Genomic DNA, 20248 nt, shown 5'->3' on the forward strand with positions numbered 1-20248 from the left:
AAAAAAAACACTGATGCCCTTAGCAGGTTTGGGACTGTAACTTATCACAGATGTTCTCATCAAACTGTGCAAACACCCCGCGAGACAAAAGCTGCTCAATTTCTGATTTCCATTTTAGTGTGTTTTAATTATGTGTTACTTAAGGAAGGCTCCAAGACCTGGAATTGGGAGGTGAAACCTTGCAATAGTAATCCACTCCGCTAAATTAGCACAGTAATACACCAAGCAGTAGGACTGCTAGACGGTGTGATAACATTACAAATTACTATTGTTAAACAACTAGCCAGGTGTCAGGATGCATGAAATCTAGAGGAAGCAAGAAAATAAATACCTGGTTTGTTTTGTTTAATTTTGTCTCCTGTTGTTCTGGTGGCCCTGTTCCCAGAAAAAGCTTCAATCTAGGAAAAAATCCTCCTGAACACACATCTATTTCAGCAACTTTGTCAATTCTCTCTAACAATTAAAATGGAATGCATGTTTTTAAACAGCACAAATGTTTTGCACAAATGACTGTCTTTTACTTGCCAATAGCAGTAATACCTTTGCTGTTCTTTTTTAGATTATTTTTGGAGCAAAATGAATGGGAAATTTTTGTTTCTATTTAAAACTTGGAGAGAAACACAATTATGGTAAGAGCAGCAGTGAGTTTTGTACTCTGTCCCTTTTCCTTTCTCTGTTGCTGACTCTCTCTAAAGAGAAAAAAATGTAGTATGATTCACATTTAAAAGGCTTCCAAGTGGTACATTTTTAACCAAGTGCTTTCATGTGCTTGATTCTCACTGCCATTTTTAACCTAATACAACCAAACACTATTGGACGTCTGCAATGGTTAATTATTTTTACCTCACCTTAAAGAAGGGGTTCAACAGAGAGGATAGGCACTTAAACCTTTCAGACAGAACAGTGTAAAACGAATTCCTTGGTTTGGATGTGTGTTAATTAATGCAAGGGTCCTGGGGGGCTTTATTTTAGTTATTTTTGTTGATAAACAAGAAAATTCATTCAAAAGTGCTTGCAACAATCTCCTCTGAAGGCTGTATGTAAAGACTCCTAGTTAAAATACTGGATGAACAAATGTTACTGAAAGCCAGACTTTTTCCCCTTAAAATAGTTCCCACCGGACTTCAGGGGAGCAGGGGGTGAAGGCACTCTAAGGACATTTTAATCATACTGAAGATCAGTCCTTTAATCCTTATTCCCACATCACTAAGAATTTTTTTGGTCAAAGTAGGACAGTAAAATAAGGCTGGAAATAGACTGATCCAAAACTAATGACAAAAAGCAGGTTAAAAATGAAATATCATAGCAGTAACTGACACCACCTTAAATCTCCCCTGGATTATTTGTTTTCTTCCACACACATTCATTTCCTCAATTTCTAGTAAATCTCATTTCACATAAACAGTTCCACAAAGCAAAGTCAATAGCTGTTACTGTGTTCCTGATTAATCCACTGAAATGAAATAGATCTCATGGCTTAGTATTTGGTTGTTTAAAGCTAAATCCACTGAAAGAATTCCGGAGTCCAGTTACACCAATAACTTTTGTTTCTTAGCCTACGTCTTTTTCTTTCTGCTGAAATTTACCTGTTCTAAAGTGAAATAAACCCATGCATATTGCACACTTAATTTCCCCCAGTACAAGGACAACATGAGTCACTTTGTTTTGACCCAGAGTGACCACTATAAAGACGAGTGACAGTTTGCATGTACTTAAATCAATTTGAACAATGTCGAAATTTCTGTTTTCATTGTTCATGCTTCATCCTCTTCCTGACAAGTACCACAGAGCTGCTTTACTTCAAAACAAACAAACAAACAAAAAAAGCACTTTTTACCCAGCTCCGGGACAGGATAGGAAGCATGGAAATTTCCCTCACAAGAGGCAAGCAAGCAGACACACACATTCACACCCTGGACATTTGCCTCTCAAATAAATTATACACATGATCCACATGCAGCGCTCGCCACGCACATCACAGGGTTTCTGCAGGCAGCACTGGTCAGTGTGACAGCAAACAGGCAGCCCACCACAAAAGCTGCTGAGGCCCATGAGTGACCACCCTGCTGCAGCAGGCTTGGGGCTCACCCCCACCAACTGATGAATGTGCAAGGAGAACGGCCCCCACATCCTGGGATAACACATGAGGCCCAGAAGCCTCCTTACCTGGGAGAAGTTGAGCCCGTTCAGTGGGTGACACTGCTCCTCCACCCGTTCCACCGCACCCGTCTTCTTCTTCATCCTCTCGGCCTCTTGGGCGAGGTAGAGATCGAGCACCGGCACCCCTCTGGAGCGGATGTCCGTCTCCGTCAAGGAGTTTACCATAAGCATCACCCAGACGGGCCTCTTGCGCTCCCAGTTCCCGGCGATGGCGTTGAAGAGGTAGTCGGCATAGAGCCCTTTGCCTCGCTGGTCCGGGGTCATCCAGTGGGGCAGCATCAGCTTGATGTAGTCCAGGTGGCGTTTTAGGCGGCGGTACAACTCCCGGGGCAGCACGTCCTGCAGGTTCTCCCCGTGGGGCAGCATCTGGCAGCTGGCCAGCCCCGAGATGGTGTAAGGGTCCGTGAGGTCCAGCTCGAAGTAGACGCTGGAACTGGCGTGGAAGGCGGCCTTGGAGTTGTCAGGGATGAAGTCCCAAACTCGCGTGTAGGGCACGTGGATGGTGCCGAAGAGATAGGCGGGGGGGTCACGGCGAATGGTCCAGAGGAAAGAGTTGAGCTCTCCTTGCTGCGGGGAAGATAGAGGGGCTGGTCAGCGATGGAGGAGTAGAAGGGCAGGAAATAGTGATGCCACCCTCGGGGCTGCCCGCAAGGCAGGAGGAGCGGGGGTCCCGCTTCTCCATCTCCTCGCACAAGCCCCACGCGGGCTCGCAGTAAGCAAAGCCGACGGGTACCGTGAGGCCCGCGTGGGGCTGGGTCCCGCCGTGACCCCCCGCTCGCCCCCGCATCCCCCGGCCCCGCTCCAGCCCCGGGCTCCTCCACGGGGGACCCGCGGGGCAGCGCCGCCACACCTGCGGGGCCGCGCGCGTCCGCGTGCGCGGGGGGGGGGGGGTCCCTCCGCGCGCCCCCGTCCCGCCCGCGCCCCGCGGCCCCCGCGCACCCCGCGGACACGCGCGCATCCCCCGCGGGCCGGCGCGCCCCCGGCCCGGCCCGGCCCGGCTCACCGAGCGGGGCAGGTCGCACTGCCCCGTGTCCATCTGCTCCCGCCGGGCCGCGGCGTCGGGCAGGAACCCCCCGAAGACGAAGCAGATCAGCGTCAGGTTGAGTTGCATCCCGCTTCCTCTCGGTCTCCTCTCTCTCCTTCCCAGATGAGCCTTTTTGGATTTCTAGGATCTTTTTTTTTTTTTTCCCTCCCCCTTCTCCTGCTCTTCCCCCTTTTTTTTTTTTTAGCCTTTTTTTTTTTTTTTTTTTTTTTTATTCAAACAAACTTTGCCAGTCCCATCTGCATCTGACAAGTGCAGGGGGAAGGACTGGCCGCCCCCTCCCTCCCATGCTCTCCCCCCTCCCGCCCTTTCCCACCCCCACCCCCTCTGGCTCCGGGCTTGTCAGAGGCGCTGGATGCTTTGGGGAGGACGGTTCTCATCGCCAGCCTCCGCCATGCTTTGGTGTTGCAGACCGGAGACGCTCCTTCCCGCCCCGCCGCTTCGGGAGGAGGTTGGGAGGAGAGGGGCGGAGGGGGGGAGAGAGCGGGGGGGGAGAGCAGCCAGAAAATAAAAAAGTTTAAAAACAAGATTTTTTTGACTTTCTTTTTTTTTCTTTAACTCGGCGGCCGAGAAGGGGCTCCCGCGGCGCCTTGCTAAAGGCGGGCGGTGCTCGGCGGGGTGGCGGCGGCCCCCGCACCCCGGCCCCGCTCCGCGCTCCCCGCTCCGGAGGCCGGACCCGCGCGCCGGCGGAAAGTTCCGCGCAGCCGCCCGGGCCCGCCCGCGCCTCCCGCCGCCAGCGGCCGCCGCCAGGGGGCGATGGCGCCCCAGCGGCAGCCGCGGCTGAGGGGCGGCGGCGCTCCCCCCTCGCCCGCCCGTCCCGCGGCACCTGCGCGGCGCGTACCGCTCGTTAAACACCAACAGCGCGAAACCGGGAAGTTCCGACAGCCTCAAACTCAATAAATGTGACAGAGTCAGTCCGACGGGGCTTGTCACGGGCAGGAACCGAGGGCAGCCGGCTCCCCGGGGGATGCCCTGCGGCGCCCCCGCTCAGCTCTCGCCGGCTGCGCTGACCCGCGCGGTCAGGACATGCCCGGCTTTCCCCGGCCCCTCCGCGCCCGGCGTGGAGGACAGGGGCACGGCGCGGGCAGCAGCATACCCCGTACCTCAGCTGTCCTCACCGGGACCCCCGCCTCCTCAGCCTCACGGGAGGATGGAAGGAAGGAAACTTGTGTAGTTTAAAACGCGCGTCGCTAGCGATCCAGCTTCCACTTGGACTGAAAAGCCTCAGCAACTCGACCTGAGGGGATTCTTGGCGACGGGAGCACTTCCAGGGTCCCTGAGGGTCTGGAACCCTCTCTGGAGGTCGTTGCAGAAGGCATTTGAGTTCAGCAGCTGCAACTCACACCACCTGCCGTGTGTTTAAAGGGTTTCAGAGCAGAGGACAGGCTGACAATGCCTGTCACCGTCAGATGCAAGAACTCCTGCATCTCCAGATCCATTCTGGGCAGGGATGGGGAGTCAGGGTGCCGGACATAGCCCATTCTCCTTGCAGGACACTGCCCAGCCCAGGATATCTCCCTCATCCTGCTGTGTGCAGCAGAGCCAATTTGTATCCTGGCTTTCCCATAACCTCCCCGACTGCAAACCCTTTCCAAAACCGGGAAGTTCCTCACTGTATTGACAATGATCAAAACTACCAAAATTTACGTGATGAAACACAGTCATTACTATTATGATGCATGGTGCTTGCTCTGGCAAAGCTCAGAGTGGAGCCAGCAGAGTTTTGCCAATGACAGTGACAAACTCAGGCCCACTTGGATGTAAACGTGGTTTCCTGAGAGCCCCGTGGAGTCTGTGAGGGACACCAGTTGCTGTGGTGACTGATGGACAAAAGCAGCCACACAGATTACTGAGAGGCACTTCGGAACCACTGTGTGTGCATCCCCTGCACACTGCTCCTGGCAAGAGCAGTTCACCACAGTGTCAGAACCAGCAGCTCCTTTCTAAGTGATGATGCTCATCCTCTTCTTTCTCCTCGCACATCTCCCAGACAGGTAAAAATCAGGCGGAATAGGGGACTGGTTTTTCTTCATTGTGTTTCTAGTTCTTTAATATTTCAAATAAATATTTCATATTCTGGTTCCACCCTGAGAGATATGGTTCGGATAAAGGAAAAATAGAGAAGGACAGAGAGGCAGAAGTTTTTTTAGCACGTAGGGTGTCCCATTGCTGCAGCACAGGATGGTCCAGTGAGACAACCGAGTTATGGCAGCACTGGGTGCTGGTGGCCTGGAGTCACCTGTGGCTCCGTGCTGTTGGGATAGGGAGTGGCAGCAGTGTGTGTGTGTTGCTTTGTAGGCAGTGAGTTCTCACATGGCCTCCCCACCAGCTTGCTTCCCTGGCATTGCTGGTGTGATGGCACAATCCCACAGGGACCGGGAGGGCAGGGCCTGGCTTCACATACCCGCGCCATCTTTCTCTCTGCAGCAGCCCCACCTTTCTCTCAAGTGTGCCTCAGCACTCGTTCTCAGCCCACCCATCCCAAATATGCAGGGTCACTGTTGGTGACAAAACCTGAAATGAAGGTCCAGAGCAGGAAAGGTTGTACAGCCCATGTCCCAGCAGATACCACACGACAAGGGCTAAGTAGAGTCACAACACAGGATCCTGTTGCTTTTCCCTAAGCTGCTACAAACCTTTTAAAAGCTACAGGCTTGATGCTGTACTGACACTAACACAGAGCTGCATTTGTACCTGGATCAAACTCTCCTTGCATTCAGCAAGTGCCACTTCCTAAGTGGCATGGCTGCACTTGCCTGGCGTAATTGCTTTGACATGGTCTACCCTTTCTCTAGCTCCTTCCCAAATGCCTTCCAAAGCAGTGAGAGAACAGAGGGGCCTCGTCAGGAGGCTGGTATGGACATCAGGAGTGACATGACGCAGCATCTCATGCCCTGGAGAAGACGCCTGGGAGGTCTGTGAGGATGTGAGGCCCTGCTCGGAGCTGGGTGCTGTGCTGTGAGGGAGGCGATTGCCCTCATCGATAGCGTACATATCAAAGCACTCAGGGCAAGAATAAACAAACATCTTTGGCACTGTGCTCATCTTCCATGAGCCAAAAGGCAGGTGTGGGTGTGTGGGTGTGTGTGTGTGTGTGTGTGTGTGTGTGAGGATAGCAAGTTTTCCAGCCGTTTCCCTGAACTCAGCCCTGATGTTGCAAGAACTGTCTAGCTCTGAAAACACGGCCTCGCCTTGATTTATGCCGCTTGTGGGTAAGATGACTAAGAAGAAGGGGGAAAAAAAAAAGAGCAGAACAGGAACAGAAATCCCAGTGGGAGCACAATGAGGGTGTGTACGGATTTGGTGGGACAGTCAGGTTGGGGAAACTGCAGCCAGAGCTTCAGGCAGTAGGCAGAGGAGACCACAAAACCACATGATGTGTGTCATGATGTTCCACCTAAGATACAAAAGCATGCCACAAGTTTTATGAAGGCAACTCTTTGGTAACAGTAAAGAAATTAATTCTTTTGTGAAATTGTAGCATTTTTTTCTCCTTCAGATGAATTCCATATGTCCTTGTGATTTTTTACTTTTAAACACAGCAGTTTAGAACAAATCTTAAGTAACATTTAGCCTGCTTCTAAAGTAAATATTTACAAAAACATTAAATAATGGTGCTGATCTCTGGAAAATGTGTATTGCTCCCTACCTGCTACTGTTTTGTCCCTATCTGGAGTAATAGAGAAGCTTTGTAATAAAGCCCAAGGCTGTAAAAGCAGTATAACAGTGTGATTAGAAGTAATCAGATGGAAAATACTGACTGTTAAAAACTGTGAAGAGATAAGAGGGCTAAGCTGCAAAGGGAAGGTTATGTTATTTTGGTTTAACAAATTTTAAGAAAATTAATAAGGGAATTGGCTTTTAATCTTACAAAAGCTGTATTATTTTTGTGGAAGCATAATAAATAGTTTTTAGCTGTTATTTATGTCATGTATCATTTTCAAAGAACCTTACTAAATAAATATTAATCATTTCACCAACCACTTAAAGGCAACCACTTTTAGGGGTGTGGTGAGGCAACAACTTACCGAGTGAGTTGTGCTAAAACAGGACGCAAAGACAGCCAGATTCAAAAAGGTGTTCGTGTGGGTATAAAAAATATTTGTGGAGGCTTTAACAGTATCTTTAATGACACAAAACAAACCCCCATGGAATAGAGGGTAAATTTCTTTGTTAATGAGAAGCTTGCATTGGAACTTGTAATTACAGCGAGTTTCCAACAGGTAAAGAAGATGATTAGATTTGAGAGAAAACAGCGTGAGAGGGATCAGTATTTGCATGCAGGGAAGCATAACATTTTTTTTTAAAGAAGATGCTCCCCTCCATTCACTTTCCTCACAGGAAACGCACCATATTGTTGGCCTGTGATGTATCAGTATTTCCCTGTCTCCACCGTGGTGTACTTTCTTTTGAAGGCACCCAGTGGATTTCAGTCTGTGCATTTCTCACAACCTTCCTGCAACAAGGAGCTCTGCTGGCCAGTGACTGTCCCCAAACCTGTCCCGTGTCAAAACTGGAAGAGTAAGAACCCAGCTTTTCCTTCTTCCATGAATGAAGCTGGAAGTGTCTTCTGCTCCTGCCAGAGATGGCAGATGAGATTCAATCTTCTTGTATGCTGCAGATCACAGAAAAATTTAGATTGGAAGGAACTTCCTGAGGTCTCTGGTCCAACCACTCTGAGCATGGTTAATTTCAATATTAGATCATGCTGCTGAAATCCAATTAAAGATGCTAATTAGATTTCTTTATTCTTATACACAGGTGGCATTCTCTGTAACTGCCCTGGACTCAAAAAAGTATGAAGCCTAAAGCAGTTGCACCGCTAGCTGTCATGCCATGACTTGTTATTTGCTGTGACACCTGTGCTGTGATATGCCTGGCAAATACATTTTCCTGCAGAAGATTGATTTTGATGTTGTAGTCACATAAAACATCATTGCTCAGTCATGCAATTCATGATTTGAAACATGCAGTTGTCAGAGGAACAAGCTTCCACTACTTAAGGCTGTCGCGTTGAAACTGCTGAATTATCACCACTGTTTTAATGTTTCACATCTTTTTTTTTTTTTTATGTATGTTGTAAGCAATACAATGTAGCCACTGTAGTCAGTCTTACAGTTCCTTGCCTGTTTGTCCTCCTGTGTCCAATTCAGTGTCTTTGGTCTCAGTGTAGCAAAAACAACAATCTAGTTCTTGAAGAAAATCCCTTCTCAACTGTGACATCCTCCCTCCTAAGAACGAGGTATGAATTTTGCAGACCAACCAGCATTAATAGCTTGTATTACATTTTGCAAAGTCTCACCTTGTGCTGTGGCCTCTGCAATGACAGACCACATCCTGCCTGAGACTAGGCGTGTAAATAGCTGAAGAAAAACTTTCCCAGTGTCAGACTCTGGAATGCATTCTGCCTCTGTATAAAGTTTAGTCTGCACTTGTGTATGTATATAATATTACCTATGCACACCTCTAAGAAGGTGTATGTAGCTCTGTGTGTGTGTGTATTTGTATATATTACTGCATTCATGCACACACACACATCTATCTATATATCTATATATCTATATTAAATATATAGATATATAGATATATAGATATATAGATATGCATACACACACACAAGATCATGGGATAGGTCAGTACTGTTAATGCTTCCTTACATGCTTTTCAGTTCTCTTTCCCATCGTCTCAAAAATATTCTGAATTTTAGCCCATGGATGCAGAAGCCTGTCCTTCTCTGATGTCCTACCACAAGTGTGGTGGATCCTCTCTTTTCAAGATCTTCTGTCTGCACCTTAAGCAGAACATTACTGTTCCATTCCTAAAGCATATTAAATCAGAGTGAAAAAAAAGACCTGAAAGCAGCTCATCCACCTGAACAGAAGTAATCTCCCTGCTGCATAGAAAAGGCTGTAGCGGTTTCCATAGCACAATAGATTATCTCCTTGAAGCTTAATAAGCAAAGAGATTTCTTCCTGTTCAGCATAGTTCAGTGTGCAGTTCCAGAAGCTCCACTTAATTTCATAAACAGTTGAAGCCTCTTTCGTGTTTGGAGAATTATTAGGAGTTCAGCTGCTCAAGAGTCGTCTAAATGCTCCACTCTTTATTGTCATTCACTCTATTTTCTTTTCCTGGTTTCTAGATTGCCATTGATTTATGCAACCTGGGTATCACATTATGTTCATTGGTGTTTATTAATGAGAAGCCTCAGAGGGTTTTTTAAGTGGGATGAGTCTTTATTATAAGGCAGCTAAACCAGCCCTCCAAGACAGCACTTCTAAAAGAGGAGTCTCTGTGTCTTTGGCCTAACCTGGAGCAGAGTATTCCAAGCAAATCCAATAATGTTGTGTATATGTCTGAAGTAGCTCATTTATTAACAGCATTCCTATTCCAGTGGCTTGGAACACATAACAGACATGCAAAATGTGCCAATATTTTAGTAATTTGGTGTAAAAACTGCTGCTTTTTTCTTTTGGAGCTGGTAGAATATGGCTCACATTTGTTGTGTGTGTGTGGGCCTGCTCCTTATTAAACTCATGGTCCTTTTTTCCAGTAACCACTTCAGTGCTGTGAATCAACATAACCAGTTCAGAAAAACACCATCTGTCGATTGGATAAACAAAAGTCTAGTTAGCTGGAAGTTTAATAGATCACAAAGTCTCACCAGGTCCATTTTTATGTTAATAAATTCCACCATGGAATATTTTCTGATGTCACATGGTAAAAGTACCCCAAATAAATAGCAGCTGAAGCATTTTCCATTATTTATCACAGTGTTTTGTGAGCTTAACAATAGAAATTGGTCAGGATCTGAACTTCCCTAATCTCAGAATGCCATCTGAGTGTGTATATTGGGTTTCATGAATCTCAGACAAGTAGATTTAGAAGGGATCTCATCTAGCCTGACCAGAGCTGGGTCAGGTGGACTGCCACTATTCCAACCGGATGTGCATCTCACTTAGGAGTGGAGGCTGGGGGTAGCACTCTGTAATAGCCACTGACTTAATTTCATCCATCCTGTGCCGTGCATTCTTTTGGTTACTGCTTTTTAATAGTGGTCCAGCACAAAGCTGTTGCTCCTCTGGACAGGTGTGCAAATACTTAGTGAGACCTTCCAAGTCATCCTGAGTCCCTTAAAAAGGATGAATAACAGATTTGCCTACAAAGTTATAAAATTACTTCTGAGTAAGACTAAGGAGGAGAACTCTGCTTTAGTGCTAGTGGTGCTGAGAGACCCCGAGGCTCGAAGTTCATGCCAGCACTGCAGCAATGCTTTTGCAGGATCGTCATAGGGATGGTCTTCTGTCTGGATTTCAACACAGCCTGTGACAGTGTTTCCTGATAAAAGGGCTATGGGGATGCTGCTGCCAGTATGTGCTACCCTCTCACAGCCTTCTAGGGCACCTGCTGCAGGAGAAATCTGGCTGCCTCCTTTTGTGAGAAATCTGGTTGTGGTTATCAGAAGGGAATCCTACCCATCTCTATGCTGTATCCCCTGTCCTCTCCCCCAGGAGGAAAATGATAGGGAGCTTTTTCAATTCCTATATTTTTTCTTATAACACTGCCAGTTCCCTGTCCAAATCACGATTTTGTCCTGTTTTTAGGAAGTCTGAGGTGAGGAGCAGTGCATATCTATGTTGTACACCCACATACCTTGTGTGGAGTCCTACTCATTTCTGTTGCCTGGAAACAACTTATGTTGGTTTGAGTAGAACATGTAAATGCACTTAATCATGTGGAAGAAGCTTTGACATTTCAGATCATAGTAATCTTCCCCTTTCCTTCCTCATGTGCAACTCAAAGTGGCTTATACATTTGAGATCCAGCTGTGCATGCTTGGATCTGTGATACTCAGACCATACTTTGAAGCTACTCCTGCCCTGAAATCACACTGTGTATATCCATTATAAGCTGTAGGGAAGAATTATTCAAATAAAACCTGATGCTAAAGCACATCACAACTTTCCTATCTCTTCTTACATATCTTCTGATTATTGCAGAACTATAAAGCTCTTCTGTTGTTTCTTAGAAACAAATTTAAAATAGTCCCAGCAATCCTTTTGGACCTGAGAAAAAATAAGCATTTCACACTATGGCAAGTCCCTGAAATGCCTACAAGGGTTCCTCTGCTGAGCTGTCCTAGGGATATCAAGTTTGCTGTGAAGTGGAAGGCTATGGCCCGGTCATCTTTTATTTATGTGGTAGGATCCCATTATCAGTTTATCACAGAGCTTACTGTTTTCAGGGCTTTTTTCAGTGCGCTCTTTTCCAAACATTTTCAGCAGATAAAGAGAAAAAACTGTTTTGGAAGTGTGTCTACAGTGCACATTGGTCGGTCCCAGTGTGTGTCTAATTACTTTCAGTCTGCCTGCATGAGGAGTTAAGACTTGTCTCTCCTCTTGTTAGCACTGATCATGTGGAAAGCACCGAGAAAGCAGGGAAAAAAGCATCAAATAAGAGAAATGTCGTAATTTGGCAAGCAGAATGAGCTCCCCCCTCTTGTTGGAAACTAGGTTTGTTTTCATGTGGAAGTAGATCTGGCAGGCACTGTGCTTTCTGAGCACATCTTCTTGTTGCATCTCTCTCTATATGTGCCTAGCCCTGTGATGATAGCTAGTCTCTAAACATGAAACTGTCTGTATTTCTGTCAAGAGCAGAGAAATATAGCCACAATAAACCTAGAAGTTTGTAGGGTGAAGTAAAAAGAGAGACTTTCTTTTCAGAAGCAAAAAGTTATGACTATTTATTCTCATTGGGATGATGTTCATTGGGGTCATCAGTCGCACTTTTTGTGGTTGTTGGTAACTTACACATGCACGTAGAAACTGCCTTTCATGGGTGAAAAATGTCTTGCTTATTCACAAGCCTTGTAGAAATAAACATCATTTTATATATATCTGTACTGCTGGCAGCGAGGATTTTATTTGTCATGCCATGTGCCAAGCTTTCATTAGTCAAAGTGTGAAAAATCCCATTTGCTGTGTTTTGGAGAGTTCCCATTGGAAGCATTTAGAGAGCAATTCATTGATCTTTCAGTAACTGGAAAGGAGAAGGGATCCCCCTGGGCACTGGCCAAAAACATGGGACTCAGGGGTCCTGCTTTAGTCCTCAACTTTGTAACCCATCCTCTTTTTGACTTTGAGCAAATTGCTTCATCTGTCCACATCTTGAATCCCCAGTGACAAGGATCAGGCTTTCAAGTCATAAATTTGTTCAGTAGCATAAACTTAATATCTCAGATACTAATATGGTGGTAACCACACGGTCAGACTCTTTGAGCTAAGTAAGTTTGATAAATGGAGGCAAGTCTGGGTCTCAGCATAAGTTTTGGAGAAGCTCCAGAGCACAAACAGCATGACTCTTTGATTTCACTCTACACTGTCACAAAAAACCAAGCATACTTTTCTGCACACTTGGATCTCTGCCGCTGCTGAAGTCAAGATCCTGCTCTCTTAATCCCAAGCCTACCTCATTTGGGGGTTTATACAGGGAGGTAAGATCCCTGTGGTGTCCTCTCTGAATGAGGTCACTGTGAAGATAGTAAAGAATCGTGGAATAAGTAGAGCTGCCAAGGAAATGGCTTTGGCTTGATGGATTTAACTTTGTGAAGCTGTGCGTATACGCATGAATCTGTAAACTGAAGAGTTTGAGGTCCTGCTCCTACTTGTGCTGGTGAACTGTCTCTACTGCCCCTATTCCTCTGTGTAAAATAGGAAGACCCTAAAAGCCAGCATGAGTAAGATCAAACTCAGCTTATTCAAATGGAAAGTATTGCTCTAGCTCCCTGAGAGTTTGCTTTCTGTTTTTTTAGGAATGGGGTTGCCAAGTTCTGGACAGAATTTACAGAACAAATCTCTTGGCATTGTAATTCATTGCAGAGGAGACCTAAGTTTATCAACTGAATTATAGTTGATGGAGCCTTATATCAATTTTTTAAGTGTCCTTTTGACTTCTTTTTGTGTTCCTTCTCCGCCATCATCAAGATGCTCAATGAAAGACTTAAATCTATTTTCACCTTCTTTAGAGGCACCGACGATAAAGCAAAAGAAATATTATTCTTTCTGAGTAGTAAATTTATAGCAAGCAATAACAAATCCATGAGAATTTATATGGCCTTTTTCCAGAGAAACCAAGGATTTGAATCCATATACTGAAAAATATATGTATATCTATTCTGGTGTTTAAAGAGCTGTGAGAAATCCTTTTCTTAAGTGAAATGAGAGAAAAGTCTCCCAAATCACCTATGACTGTCCTTTTAAAGCCTGAGTGTTGTAAGACATTTAAAACTTTATTAAGACTTTCTCATGCTTTTAGCTCCCCGACATATCTAAGAGGATGCAGGTATGAGAAAAATGAAAGCATTGTAGCATCAAACAGCCAAGCTTCCATTATCCATGCATGGGACAATGTGACTGAAGGCTCAGTATCCATGTCTGCCCATGGAGATAAGGACTAGAAGCCTGTCCACATCTTCCCCTGAAGGAGCCATGGAAGATGGCAAGATACTCCCTTCGAACTGGAACAATGCCAGTGTTCCTAAAACCGAAGTGCCCCAGTCTCCTGCAGCCTCTGTTCATTATCTGTTGGTAGCTGTCACCTTGCTGCCGTTCTCTCAGCCAGCTCCCCACAAAAGGCACTGTGCTCTCTCCTCCCAGGAAGCCCTGTGTTCAGTAGCTAAACACTCTTTGGAGTTCTTTTGCTCTTTCCATTCTCCTCCGTTGCTTCTCTTGTGATTTGGTCATGTTGGAGGATAAATGAGGTATCAGTATCAAACCAGCCTGGACCCCACTGAGGTTTCTTCCTCTAGTCTTGGATTTGAACTCTCTGTTCTGAGAAGCCCTCTCAAGAATGACTGCCCATTACAGTGTCTTGCTTGCTTGGACAGCTCAGGTCTCCGTGGCTCAGTGGTTAAGGGAACCTACCACATTTCTAGATGGGCATTTCCCAGGCTGCCTGCTAGGGCACAGTTGGGGATCATGTGCCTGCAGAGCTTGCTTTAATATTGCTGGCAAATCCCTCCATGTCCTCACCAGTCCTCATTTGACTACGCATGTGGAAGTCTTCAGACATGTCTGCAGTCAGATGCTTGCCGTGTTTTCAATCAACACAATTCAGTTTTAAATTATAGCTCTAAGAGCTTTTCAGGCTGTGCCGACAAGCCTGATCCTTAAAAAAAAAAAAACAAACAGCAAACAACCAAGCTCCAAACCAGTGTGATTTGAGAAGAACGGAGGGAAAGTGACATCCATTCTGGGAAGGAAGAAGAAAGAATAACAAAATCTGGCACCCTGGTCTGTGTTTGCTCTAATGATGCATCTCCGTGTGCTTCATGTCCTTTGGTAACTGCCCCTTCTGTGCCACGTTGTGGATCATCAGATGAGGAAGCTTGGCCCAAAATAAACGCCAGGCTGCTTTTCATCTCGGGGATTTGTTTGTGCCAAGCGAACAAAGTAACTTCTTTGTGGCTGTTTGCATTTGTCGTTCCAAGTTGTCTGAGCGCTGGGTTATAAATACACACCACCGATTGATAGCCTCAATATGTCCAGTCGGACGATCTTTGCGTGCTGGCAAGGAAAGCATTTGGCTTGCCTTAATTATTTTTGTTTTAATACTTTTTTAAAATGTTTGATATAAATCAAAGATACTGTAAATATAACACAGGAGGAGTGGGTTCCTTCCTTACCCATATTTTAGACTGAGTTTCTGTCCAACGATTTTAGGTAAATTTTGTTTCATATGTGTATTCTTTGCAGTAATGTATGTAAAGGAGTGATGTCAAGCTGTGTGTGTCATTTAATATTATTGACATTTTAAATGCAGAAATAAAATGAAGTCAGGATTTTATCGATTTACCTCCTCTTAGAGGAGATGCAAGGTACGAGAGGAACGTGAAAGGCTGAGTTGTTCTGAGCTCTGCCTTGGGAGTGCTCATGGTAAGCCAAGACCTGCTGTCCTGGGCCTGTGACAACAAGGCCCCTTAATCACCGGTGACTCTGAGCAGCCTGAGCTAAACCCTGAGTCTGGGGGACTTTCAGCCAAATCCTGACTCCTTCATCAAGGAATGTTCAGCCTTCTAGACTTGCTTTATTTCTGCGCCCACCCCCAACCCCTACCGCTGAAAAACAATGCTGGTGAAAAATGCCTCTTTGGGAATTTAATTTGCATGGAAAACATTTTATTTTTGTATCCAAATCTTCCAGTCTGTGTAGGTTTTCCATTTGCTTTCAGAAAAGACACTTTTTCACTGTTTTTCTCATCCAGATTCCTATTAAGAAACCGAATGCTTTTACCAAAAATGGGCATCTTTTCCTTCTCCTTTACCCCCTTCTTCATTCACAACATCCCCAGACCCCTAAAAACAAGCTAAATTAAAGAAAGCACATTTCTCTTTAAAAAATTTCCATGGAATTGATTTTGTTGTGGTTAATGTCTGCTTTGTCTGTGTTCTGTCTGGGGCTGGAAGAAAATTCCTTGAAACATTATCAGACAGTGCATCTCTACAGCCCAAATGAGGTTCTAAACATCTCATTTATTCATTTATATGATAATCCAGTAACCATAATTGCAGTCACTGGCTTATTTGCAATTTGTATATTGAAACAGTTGTGCACAGTCATTCGAAAACTGGATCCCTTTTCAAAGGTCTCAGTCTCACACATTTCAGGAAAAACGTGCTTACTGGATGCAGTGAGATGCTGTGTGTTATTACATATACATGCACATGTATTTCTTTACTAATAATCACATATCTAGATAGAAAATATGTGCATGTGGTTGGAAGTGAAAAATCACAAGATCTTGTGCCTGGTTTTAGTTTTGCTTTGAACCAAACTTTTCCAGGGTGACCTGGAAACAATGTCCATGCAGAGCAGGAGGCAAATAGACCCTTTTTGTCTATTGTACACAGTGATGAGTCAGTTTCGCTCTCAGGTTCTGGTGCAAAAGGAGAATATGGGGCCATGTCCATGCGTGGCAGCGTGGGAAGGTATGTGCTGGATCTGCATGGACTGAACTGGCCAGCATCAGTCTGTTCCAGACAGTCTAGTGGTGAACGATCTTTCACAGAGTCTGGTTCACACTGAAAAAGCATGAAAGAAAATAGACCTGTGGGTCTGTGTCCCTTCATAAATCTGGTTTGCAGGAGTGGCCTTCTTACTTGCACTTATTCCTGTGTGTGTAAGTTAAGGGGCGAGTAATATAAATTGCAGCCTAATTTTTTCTTTGAAGCCATTAACACCCACCCACAAGCAACAGGAAACAGACTTCAACTTTAATTAGTACCAACACATTCAAAATTCCCCCTATATTTGCCTTTAAGTGCAGCAAAGCAGCTTCAAAGCTAAAAGCTTCTTCACTTTCTAAGTAATAATGAGGTATTAATGAGGCAATTAGGGGCTTGTAAACATGGTGTCAAAGAGATATGAACTAATCACCAGCAACAGGAAAAAGACAGATCCCTCTGACTTCAGTGCTCTGTGCTCTCCCTAGGCCCCTGAGGCATTCTGTGCTTGTAAACTAATCCACAAAAATGTTCTAGATTAATTCAAAACACTATCCTCTTTTTAATTCCCTGACTGTCTTCGGGCTTGTTTCTGAATAGATGCTCTGTGTGAAGGCTTTTAAATACGCACTTTTGTTATTGCAATAAAACCCAGATTGAAGTTCTCTTGCTCTAAGCTGTCAATTTATATTTGGTTCTCTTCTTAGATACATATGAAATACTCCTAAATAATTTGTTAGAGTATTTCTTCCAGTTTATTTCCTTTTAGGCTATTTAATTAAATAAAATAAAGCATGTAATTTAATTAGAACTGACAAACACCACTTTTTTTTGCCCCTAGAATTTGAAATGTTTGCATTGAAAATGAAGGATTAAACACACCAGTTAAATCTTGGAGTGATGCAGAGAGGGCAGGGACAAACATTTCCCCTCACAGATTTGTTGTCTTGAATGCTGGACTGGGATTAGGACAATCTGATTTTATGACAGTTGCTTTTTCAATTCTCATTTCCTTGTAGCAATAGAGTTCAGATCTCATCTTGCTAATGCTGAAATCAACCTGTTGTGCTGCTTTCTGTTGCTAAAGGAAAGCTCACAGCAGGTTTATCTGCAGTAAGATATCAAATGTTGTTCTGCTGTCGTGATAGATTTTGAGGTTATCCCTATTAGAAAGCCATAAAATCATAGAATGATTTGCATTGGAAGGAACCTTAAAGATCATCTTGTTCCAGCCCCACTACCATGGGCAGGGCCACCTTCCACTAGACCAGGTTGCTCAAAGTCCCATCCAGCCTGGCCTTGAGCACTTCCAGGGATAGGGCATCCACAGCTTCTCTGGACAGCATGTGTCAGTCTCTCACCACCCTCATAGGGAAGATTTTTTTCTTAATGATGCCAAAGAATTTTGTATTTTCTAAGTGCAAGTGGAGGAAAAAAAAAAAAAAAGAAAAATCCCCTTACAGTATAAAAAATGTCACAGATATTCACATGACTCTAGACGGTGAAGCTTTAGGAAAAGCATAGACTGAAGGATTTCATAAGCTGGGAGCAAACACATCCTCACAACATCCCTGATATGTACACTCCGGATATTCACGTGACAGTTGAAATTCTGACCTCTCTGCTTCCTTCAAATTATCTCCACAGATGGTATTGCTCCACAACTGGAAGTACTACTGAGTGGAGAGAGCATTTTTGGATATGGCATGTTGTCTCCTGGAGATTAGTGTGAAACTCCATATCCTTTCTCTGTGTGATCTCATTACAGTCAGCTCTCTAGGGGTGAAAAGTGAGTTCACTAAACCAACTTATTGTGAAAAAATATTGTGAAACATAACACATTGTGGTTTGATCCTGCATTCTCACAGGTATATGTTGGAAATCACTTGGTTGGAGTCAGTAATGTGTGTTAAGCTCTCAGAACTAAAAACAGAATGGAGGCCCTAATAGTTTTTCCTACATCAGGAATTTGATCTAATCCACAGGAAAATTGTACATGAGTTCAACAATCCAGGACTTTGCCTAGTAGTGTGCAGCTGATTATAACTCTGGAATTGTCCCTCAACAGACCAGTCCAAAATGGTCTCCAAACATTTCTGAGAAGAATTCTTACAAAGATGATGGTGGTGAATCATGTCTGCAAATATGAAAGCCAGTACTGGCATCTCCAGAAATTCAGTTTATTGTTTGAAATTTCAGCAGCATTTTCTTCTGGACATTACTCAACTCTCACAGCAGCTAGTTATTGTTGCAGTAGAGATTAATGAGTGTTCAATGCTGTCACAATTGGCTCTTCTAGAGGTTAGCTTGCAGAACTTCATCAAGTGTCTCCTTCACCTAACCCCATCTAATTTATGGCTGGTTTAGAAAATTCCAGAATTTATTAAAACATTTGCACATTGAAGAATCAGTCTCCCCCAGTGGTCCTGTGCAGTCTAATAATGTCTCTCCCCTCAATATTGACTCTTGCAAAGCTTTAGCTTGTACTTGGATATGGCCAAATCTTTTTTTTCTGGATATGAGATTTTGTTACAGCATCTCTGGCCAAGTGAAGCAGCCCTCGGGTATCTCATTGTGTTTGTGGCAGGTTTTGGGGAAGACACCACACCTTCCAGGCTGCATGTAAATTCCCAGACCACAAGCACACACACTCCTGGCTTTCACCCAGAGCTTTGTGCCTCGGAGCTCATAGCCACATGAAGATTTTGGTGTGTGGTTGTAGGGCCAGGAAGGTTGACACTTGGGTGAAGATTTCATCAGCTCTCATTAAGCAAACACACATAGGCCAGTGTCACGGTGTTTCCAGTATTTCTTTCCTCAAGCACAAGAGCCATCAGTATCTGTGATACTGTTAGGAAGAGACCACAGCTACAGACATCAGCTGCAAACACATCTTGGGTGGTTCCTCCCAGGCAGACAAAGTGCCTGAAACCTCTGACTCCTACTTCAAGTTGAAAGGAGTTTGGGACTGGTGACCCTAAATGCAGCTGGTCAGTAAATCACAGCTCTTGCCCAGAGTCCCAGAGAGGAGGGAACCCCCGGCATCCTGCCATGAGTGCATGGAGCAGAGGCCGAGGTGTGGGAGGGGGACAGCCACAGCATTCCCATTTCAATGTGTGAGACAGCAGACCTGCCTTGTTAGCTCAGAGCTGTAGTGCTTGGGACATTGCCTCTCCTTCACCTTTCCTTCCTCTCCTCCTGTGTTAATCCTACATAACTCTCTCTGCTCTTTCCATCTAGGCGGGGATCTTAAAAGACCCCTACAGTTCTTCAGGGCCTCTCCTATTTGTGTGTAATAATACAGGATGGCTGGACCATTAACACCTTCTCTGAGCACAGCGTGTTAGAGCTGCAATATTTTCCAGCTTGGGCTCCTTTGCCAAAGGGTATTGTGTGTGCATGCTCAACTTTTTCTTTTAAAATCCCAAATAGGGTTTTCTTTTCTCTCTTCCTTCCAGGTTGTGTGTGTTTTTGCTATTGGTATCCATGGGACTTTTCCTCTTGTGTATCCTTTAGAGGTAACAGAGTCTGGGGTTGGGTTTTTTTGTTTCTTCTCCTTCTCCCCACTAAACCACGGGTTCTGGGAGGGTGGTAACTGAGAAGGAGAGGCTGAGTGAGTCTGTGGAGACATGAGTGAACCCTTACGTGGAGCACTTTACTTTGAGGTCATTAGTTCAAAGAGAACTGAAGTGACATCTGCAGGGTTCTGCCATCTGAGAGCTGGGAGCTGGGTTTCCATCACAAAAACATGGTGCAGGCAGGTTACTAGGGACTTATGACTGAGTTGGATTCCCTGGAATATAATAGAGAGTTACCACTGAAACCTTTTTCAAAGTTGAGACATTCCTAGTAGCTCTGTCACATACATACTTTTGAGGATCTAAGAAGGGCCAGCTCAAATCCCAGCTGTGCCTCCTGGATTAGCAACTCAAGAGTAAGGGAGAGGAGCTTCGTAAAGAAGGTAAGTAAAGAAAATGAGGTTTCACTCCAAGGACACAACTTCATGCATTGACATGAATGTATTGTAGGCATATAAACAAAGCTCTGTG

The 20248-nt window shown here is 44.8% G+C and overlaps 1 protein-coding gene across 1 annotated transcript in view; it reads right to left on the reverse strand.

Annotated features, from left to right (window-relative positions):
* TRABD2B (TraB domain containing 2B) overlaps positions 1 to 3271 on the reverse strand; it is a gene marked incomplete at both ends in the record, with an annotated part of 263544 nt that extends 260273 nt beyond the window's left edge. Inside the window, 2 exons of the mRNA XM_082286719.1 lie at positions 2167 to 2727; positions 3164 to 3271. Of these exons, the coding sequence (XP_082142845.1) occupies positions 2167 to 2727; positions 3164 to 3271 (669 nt within the window). The remainder of the gene's footprint in view (positions 1 to 2166; positions 2728 to 3163) is intronic.
* Between the last annotated feature and the right edge of the window lie 16977 nt (positions 3272 to 20248).

The sequence above is a fragment of the Coloeus monedula genome (assembly GCF_965178545.1).
Source record: "Coloeus monedula genome assembly, chromosome: 9".
NCBI lineage: Eukaryota > Metazoa > Chordata > Aves > Passeriformes > Corvidae > Coloeus > Coloeus monedula.